The 8,402-nt window shown below is 53.6% G+C and overlaps 2 protein-coding genes across 2 annotated transcripts; both read right to left on the bottom strand.

Moving 5' to 3' along the window:
* Positions 1 to 2,717: 2,717 nt before the first annotated feature.
* CC84DRAFT_1161334 (isoleucyl-tRNA synthetase-like protein) lies at positions 2,718 to 5,982 on the bottom strand. Its single transcript, XM_018177706.1, has one exon. It carries the CDS (start codon positions 5,953 to 5,955, stop codon positions 2,836 to 2,838), a length of 3,120 nt encoding a protein of 1,039 aa, XP_018040743.1. The 5' UTR covers positions 5,956 to 5,982; the 3' UTR covers positions 2,718 to 2,835.
* A 57-nt stretch (positions 5,983 to 6,039) lies between these two features.
* Positions 6,040 to 8,167, bottom strand: CC84DRAFT_482911 (uncharacterized protein). The gene has a single exon (XM_018186452.1). The coding sequence runs from the start codon at positions 7,885 to 7,887 to the stop codon at positions 6,319 to 6,321; it is 1,569 nt and encodes a 522-aa protein (XP_018040742.1). The 5' UTR covers positions 7,888 to 8,167; the 3' UTR covers positions 6,040 to 6,318.
* Positions 8,168 to 8,402: the final 235 nt, after the last annotated feature.

The following is an 8,402-nucleotide window of genomic DNA, read 5'->3' as shown; positions in this document are numbered from 1 at the left end:
TCGCCCGCGTGCCGTCTTTGTGAGCCCGTCCGCTGGAACTTCCCCCCAGCCACAGGCCGCGATGCAGCCTGGACGCCGCGCTGCTGGCCCATTCAACGCGTGCACGCCCGCCCCACGCCGCTGCCGACTACCACGTTGTGCGGACATGCCCCCGCAACCGTAGCTCCGCACCGTCTGTGGGCCTGCACCGCATCATCGCCATTCCGTTTTCTTTGTCTTGCAAGCTTAGACTTTGGTCCGCCCCGCTGTTTCTTTGTTCCTGCTCGTTTGATGAAGCTGTCGATCAACAAACCCATACCGCAGGCCGGACTCAGCAGCCAGGGGAGAGTTGTCAGATAACGCATATTGACCTCGTTCATGCGTCTGCAGCTAACCCTTAGCCCAGTCGTGGCACAGCTGAGATGCTGCATCTGAACAGCCTCTCGAACCCTGGACACACAAAGCCATGTTGGCTTGCTCAACGCTTGCAGTATCTAATCGACCCACGGTAGATTGTCGACCCGGTGGAATCAAGCACCTGCTAAACTCCCGCCGTCCTGGACAGCACATGGCCGGCGCATGGCTATGCGCATGGCTATCTGAGATCCTGCCGTTTGCAGCATGCTGACCGTTTTGCTAACGCATGCGGCCTCGTAAGTCTGATCCAAATATACTATATCACCATCCGGCCATCTCCGCACGCCCGACCGCGCCTGCGTAGAAGATTGTGTGTTGCTCGTTGTATCAATCCCATCGTTAAATCCCTGGCCACTACTGTACACCTTACGTCTCGCCCTGTGACACCACGCTGGATGAGCAGTGACATTGCATGCTTCTCCGGCTTACCTACAAGGCTGGGTAGGACCGTGCATGCCACGTTGCTGACACGTGGTGGTGTGAAGGAACTTGCATACCCGGTGCTAGCCCCGCTCAGGCCGTCTCACCACACCCTCATCCCCGTCTAACCCGGCGTTGGAAGGTTGTTTGCTTGACGACCGCTCGTGTCTCGTCTCTGATTCGCGCTTTGTTCAATCCTTCTATTGGCGCACCCTCGCGTGCCGATCACCTTGCACCTGCCACGTGGGTGAGCAGACAAGCCCGCATGTCCGGTCGATCATGCAACACATGTCTAAGACTCCGTCGCTTCAATATACCCAACACAAAGGCCGACTACATACATCCGAAATTCCTGCCACTACGGAGTCAACCCTCTTCCTTCATCGCAAACGTCAGCACATACGGAACACTCCTTGGGGAATCTAAAGCTGGAACCGTGATTTAACGTCAATGTGGAACCGCTAGGAGCTCAATCTTTGCGAGGTGCATGAGAGTTTCAGACACCACTGGATATGCAGTCCGAGATTCGGCTTGTCGACCTGACGACGACCCCTTCGGCAATCCAGACAAAACAATCAGCATTCTGGGATACTGCAACCGATTGGTGCAGATGGGACAAACCCGCTGCTTTCACTCACACATACGCCCATATGGCGATTCCTTTATCCAGGAGCCGCAATTGGGAGATCTAACATACATGACACTCGCTGCCTGATCAGGTGGATTAGCAACCCTAACTCCAGACAGAAGCCCGACAAGCTCTAATTTCACAGGAGCCGATGGGAAAGCCCGAATCACCTCAAGACATCCTATCTTATGTCTAATTACCTTATCATACAGACGCTGCTTATGTTCCAGGGCATAGATTTACTCAGGATACATCAACATTCATTATTTCAATCCTTCTTTCTTCATCACAACATTTTCGAATCATACATGAAGACAAAAGTTGTGGTCCGAGTTTACCTGTCGACCCCAATGCTCATGAGCAATGCCTGCTTTCCGGCGGGCTGACTCTACATTCATTGCTCCTGGATCACCAGGCAACTCTTCCGGCGCCATTGTGCTGAGGATCCGCATTGACGACTACACCTGTAGTTGGCGAAATTCCAGCAGCTGAAGTTGAATCAGTTCTACTTCCCAGCGCTACAGACGATCTCGTTTTCGCAGCGCCATCATAACAGCTCGCAAAGGCCATGGTGCCGTTCAAAGATCTTCACCACCAGATGTGGACTAATGTGCGCACACGAAGTCTAATTGGCGCCACGGCGTGGTTTAAACATAAGTGCCGTCCTTCTGAGGTCGTGCATATGGTAGAGCGCGTAGGAGCGCTACGACTCCTTCGCCCTTGCCGCAAGCCTCGGTCGTGATGTCGGGCTAGCGTCCTGTAGGAGGCTCGACGATTCATGAGTAGTCCAGACAGAGCTTAGTGGAAAGTGGTAGTAATCACGGATTATCCAATGCTATCTGAGCGCGAGCTTATTTCTTCGGGCGACGGCGTGAGATTGGATAACTAGGCATGTCATAATCACTAGAAGTCGCGTCTGGAGGATCGAGACTCTGCGTGCAGAAACGTACGACTGGACTCGAGTCTTGCGGAGGAGACTTGTATTGGAAGAAAATCTGAGAAACAATTTATCCAGAGGACCGAGAGCGATCTGAAAATGGATTCAGGAATGTGATTTGATTTGGACAGTGATGGCACCTTTTCACATCTCCAGGCTGCAGCGATGGTACTTGTTACGATAAGTGCAACCATGACGCTAGTACCTCTTGATCCGGAGAATCCAGAGGCTCCACTGGAGTGCTTGGCATTGACTGTGTCTCATTGACGTCCATGGTGAGGCGTTTCGATGTAACATGGGTATTCCCGGTGTTCTATGGTCACTAAACAAAACTTTCTTGGCATAATCTTCTGAGTGAAAGGTGATTGTGTATGATACAAAATGTGGTAACGCCATGCAATGCTCAAGGACTCACTACTATACACAGATACAAAACTTACAATATAGTTGTACATTACGCCTCCTCCCTAATCACCTCCTCACACCTCCCGCACAACTCATTGTGCTTCTCCTTCTGGTATCGCCAGCACCTCGGACACTTCTCCGCAGGCGCTGAATACACAGCAACCTCCCCGCCCCATCCTTTCGCCTCGTCAGCTACAAATGTCTGTTTTTCCACATCACTGTCAACCTTTTCCTTGATCACTGCATTCCAACTCAGATCAACGTGGCTTACAACGAACAAGGCTGCTAGCTCATCACGTTGCGAAACGTTTAGGGCTTCCGGTCCCGCCTGCGTGACGTCGCCAGTAAAGGCCTCCGAGAAGTGATTGGTGAACCACGGGCAGTGCGACCCTGAGTCATTATAGATGGCAACAGCGGACTCCAGCGACGAGCCGAGCCTTTTCTCCATGCGAAGGCGCTCCTGTGCTACTTTTATGGCGGTATTGATGCGGTCGATGTAGGTTTGCGTTTCGGTCATGAAAGTCTGGGTTTGCGGATCTGCGCGCGGGAGCGGCGTCCAGGTCGCTCGCGCGGGGTGCACACTGTTACTTTTGAGCGCTTCGGGTGCGTGGCCCCAAGCTTCTTCGACTAGGAGTGGGCACACTGGTGCGAGCATCTGCAGTAGTTCGTAGAAGATGAGACCGAGAACTTTCTGCAGTTCTTGGCAGTCTACTTTATAGCCTGTGTAGATGCGGTCTTTGAGCGTCTCGAAGTAGAAGGCAGACAGGTCGTTGGCGATGTATCTGTTGATCAGGTTGACGCCTTTGAAGAACTCATACTTGCTGTAGTAGCCGTGAACGTCGTGGCTGACTTGAGTAAGTCGATGCACTGCGAGCCTATCTGCGAGGTTCTTCAGGGGTGCCTGTGATGCTTCGAGATCATGTTGCCCAACGAGTTCATTGCGCACTTCGCTGAAAGAGCTGTAGAGAGGTGGGCAGGACGGCAAGGACAGAACGCCAAGAAGCCATTTGAAGGTGACTCGGTATTTGTGCAGAGCTTGGTTCACAGACATGAGGACAGGTTGGCCAATAGTGACATCTCTTGTGTAATCGCTGCTCGCCACCCAGAGTCTCAATGCATCAGATCCCATAGCATCGTAGGTAGCAGCAGCGTTTACGAGGTCCGCTTGTTTGACACCTTTCTGCTTTTTTCGCTTGACCGGAGGCAGCAGCTCGCCGGACATAATCTGTGCGGGGCTGATGACATTCCCCAAGCTCTTGCTCATTTTTCGGCCATCCGAATCGAGCGTGAAACCATGCGTAATGAGTGTCTTGTAGGGCGCTTGAACGGAGTCATTCCCGAAGGGCTGGGTTGCAACGTGGGTCAATAGAGAAGATTGAAACCACCCACGGTGCTGGTCAGTGCCTTCGAAATACACATCAGCGACAGGCTGATCATCTCGCGGTGGGAGCATGGACCATGAAGTGCCGCTGTCAAACCATACATCCATAGTGTCTGTTCCGCGCACATATGACCCAGTAAGGTGCGTAGGTTTCCAAGCGGGATCGTCTTGAGCATCTGTCCACCAAGCATTGATACCGCGCTGTTTGATAACATCAATGATGTGCTGAATGATCTCTGCGTCCATAGCGGCTTCCGACTGACCGTCCTTGTTGACTTTGTACAAAGCAGGAATCGGCACACCCCACGCGCGTTGTCGCGAGATGCACCATTGGCTACGCCCTTGAATGAAGCTCTCCAATCGCGAGCGACCAGTTGCGGGCATGAAGTTGACATTCTCGATGGCTTTCATAGCGCTGTCTTTGATGCTATCGACGTTGGCAAACCACTGTGCAGTCGCCCGCACAATGACTGGCTGTTTCGTTCTCCAATCGATGGGGTACTTGTGGCGGTAATTGTGCTTTGCTCGCAAAAGGTTCAGCTTGTCGAGATGATTCAGGATGGCGTTGCTACCGGTCTTCTTCAGGTCTGAGACGGCGAGACCCTCGAGGAGCTCGGGTTGCTCAGGAAAGGCTTCCTTCGTAAATGCGCCAGCATCGTCCACGGGGGCAAATGCATCGATACCAAGCGCGCTGCATGCGTGATAGTCATCCATGCCGTGCCCTGGGGCTATATGAACAAGTCCAGTTCCCGATGAGTCTGTCACAAAGTCCGCGTGGATTATTGGCTGCAACCCATTCGCCTTCTGAAAAGGGTTCTCATAATTGAGATGGCCAGCCAGGTCTGAACCCCGAAGCTCGGACAGCACAACGGTTAGGTCGCGCCCCAGTATCTTCTGGTATTCCTCCACACGCGAGGCCGCGATGATGATCTTCTCATTATCTTTCTCGGGATCCTGCACCACACAGTACATCATGTCTTTGTGCACGGCAATAGCTCGATTCGCGGGGAGAGTCCAAGGCGTAGTTGTCCAGATGACCACGCTGACCGACTCAGTAATGCTTGAGAGAGCGTCCTCCTTCAGCTGCTTGTCAACCTGTACCGGAAACCGCACAAATGCCGCCAGAGACTTGTGGTTCTCGTCGTACTCCAGCTCTGCTTCTGCAAGCGCAGTGCGCGACGACGGCGACCAGTATACGGGTTTGAACTGCCGATAGATCAGTCCCGCATCAAACATCTTCTTGAACACCTCCAACTGTCTGATCTCGAAGCCCTTCTCCATCGTCTTATATGCATTGTCCCAATCGCCCATGACAGCCCACTCCTTGAAACCCTGCTTCTGCTTCTCAATCGTGGTCTCAGCCAGCTCTTTCGCCGCCTCCCGCACACCCACAGGATCCGTCTGTGTTAGGTCTTTCTTCTGCGCCTGCAACGCCTTGATCTCAATGGGCAGACCATGGCAGTCCCAACCTGGGATGTAGCTCACTTTCTTGCCCTGCCCGACTTGGAAGCGACAGATGAGGTCTTTTGTGATCTTGTTCAGCGCATGGCCAACGTGCAGCGGGCCATTGGCGTAGGGTGGCCCGTCGTGCAGCGTGAAAGTTGCAGGCGTCTTTCCGTTCGCATCGGGCGCCGAGCGCGCGCTTTGCTGCCAGGCATAGTGCTCATCGGTGCATCGGCGGAGGTATTCGGCGGTGAATGCGGGCAATGGACGTGGTGGGAAGGTCGATTTTGGCAGGCGGAGCGTGGGCGACCATGATGCGCGTAGAAGTCGCGTCGGGGCTACCATAGTAGCATCCTGGGCAGGGTTTCCGTCTGAGTCGTTTCGCTCGAGACATTTTTCGAAGCTCAGCTTCCTCGGCGATGCTGCGGAGATTCTTCGGCTGAACCTGGACAGCGACCACCAACCCCGACTGCCGTCTCGTTGGTATGGGTTCAATATATGCGACGAACATCAGCGGTAAAAGCTTGGGAATAAATACATGTGGTATTTTATTGGTGGTATGAGTCGTTCAGTTACACGTTCATGTGTTAACTCATCGAGGTTTCTGATACGCCGCAGTATGAGGCAACGCCAAACGGAAACTCTAGTACAAAGCGCAATTCAGCCAAACAGTGATCTGATCTGACCCGACAAGAAGAGCTCCGGTCCTCAATAGACAGTGAGAGAACTCACAGCTCCATTCTTCAAGACCTCGAATACTAAGCCAGGAAATCCGAAGAGCTCCACGTTTCCAACGTCACCAGCACCTTCCAGCATGTCGGAACCTGCGTTCGCAAACTTGCCCTTCTTGTTGGAACTATCTTCCCATCCACCCAGAAGTTCGACGCTGCTGCCCGGACTATCGCCCCAACCCCTATTCAGAGCCATACCACGCTGCTGCAAGCGTTCAACCTCCTCTGTTGCATAAGAGTCTCGATAGACCTGCTTGAGTTCTCTCGAAATGTCGGCAAACGTCATCTCAGAATTCAACGGCTCTCTTCGAAGCTCGGACGGGACATGGTCAAGGGTCCATCGTGAACGCCGGTGGCGGTTGAATTGGTACGATCCGGGTACGTTGCCATGGAATATAACCTTGGTGGCTGTGAGATGGTTAAGTGGTTGAACACTTAGTTCGCCCTGAGACGCCAGGCTGCCGGACGCTTGCAAGGGCGGAGATATTTGGGTCGGTTGTGAGATGAGAATGTCGAATCCATGATGGTAGTAGTTGTAGAAGTGCTCAGCTGCGGCCACTTCGCGTTCCTGAGCCTCAAGTGCCGCTTCATCGTCACCTTCCCAGTCATCATCATCATCATCAGTGTCAATTGCCGATCCATGATCCGAACCCAGCAATTCATCGGGCGTCAATCTTGCACCAGAAGTCTCGGATACATCGCTCATCCTGCGGTCTTTGTGTATCAACAGTCGGTGGTCGTTCTTCCTGTAGATCGAATCCGGCGCTCCCAGTTCCATGATCAGATCCTGTGGGGTAGTTTCGCTTAAAACAATCCAGAATGCAGGACTTGATCGCCGCACAAGCTCTATACGCCCTTCTCCGTGCACTCTTACCTGCTCGATCTCGTCCGGGCTACCCTCTTTGCCCTTTCCTGACAATGCGACAGTTCTCGGATTGGGTGCAGGAGCTGTAAAAAGAGAGCCTCGCGCTTTCTGCCATGACTCGCCACTGAAGATGGCCATGGACTTTGCAGGCCCAGTTGCCGAAGACGATAGCAGTGATATGAAGTCCTTCTTCGGAGAATACGCAGAATGCTGGACAGGGAAGTTGAAGGCTACACCTGGGTACGAGAGGTTGTAGATGCCGTTCGCATTGGGGTCGTCATTACTTGGAGGGTGGTACTCGCCTCCATACGTTGGTCCCAGCAGCTTATCATATATATGCCTAAATCTGGGCCCTGAGGCTCCCGCGGGTATGCCACCATGACCTTCGGTAGGCTTGAAGACTTCTACGTCCTTGTATACGAGTCTCGCTTTCGTGAAGTCGAGCACTTCAATCAGCCGCAATCGCTGGTCTGGGCCATCGAACTGCAGTCGTAGGCCGTTATCCGGGAGAACGACGTGAACGGGCGATGCGATGGGCCGCAAGTCATCGTGGTACAAATGAAAGCGCGGAAACGCCCGGACCTCTGCCTTTATTGTGGTCAATATCTCGTGCAAAGAAGAGCCGATTGTCATGAAGCCGATGCTCCGCCCGGGCACCAGTTGCATCGCGCCGTCCTCCATAGTGGAGGCAGCGGTCCACTAAGCTTCTAAGGTCTGTCCCTGCACGGCAATGAGTCCGAGCTTGCCAGGTCTGATCGTCTCGTGGCCGAGGATATCTTCGTGTGAGCGGCGTAAAGCGGTTACGATCGTTTCGGTCTGTGGAGCTTCTGGGCTCCTAGAGCTTTAGCGGTCGAGGTTCGGGAGCTTCAGCGGTTGAGGTTCGGGAGCTTCAGCGCCCGGTGACTCTGGCGCTTGGTCGACTTGTAGCTGCGGCGCTTCGTTGCGAGACGGTCTTGGGCCGCGAAGGCGGTGCTGGTGCTAGCTGTTCCCGTGGGTTGTCCACGCGGTCAAAAGTGAGACAGCGATAGGACCCAGGCAGCACCCTTAACAACTACCAAGAGCGAACATATAGCGGTAGTGTATAGCTTGGATTGTAGTTGCGCAATCACTGGCACGCAGCTGCTCGAATGCGTGGGGGCACAGCGTGAGGACCTGGGAGGAGGGGTGGTGGGGTCACAAGCTTGGAAAGGTAGCAG

Source organism: Paraphaeosphaeria sporulosa (assembly GCF_001642045.1).
Source record: "Paraphaeosphaeria sporulosa strain AP3s5-JAC2a unplaced genomic scaffold CC84scaffold_2, whole genome shotgun sequence".
In the NCBI taxonomy this organism is placed as follows: Eukaryota; Fungi; Ascomycota; class Dothideomycetes; order Pleosporales; family Didymosphaeriaceae; genus Paraphaeosphaeria; species Paraphaeosphaeria sporulosa.
This window is presented reverse-complemented; position numbering and strand designations above follow the sequence as displayed.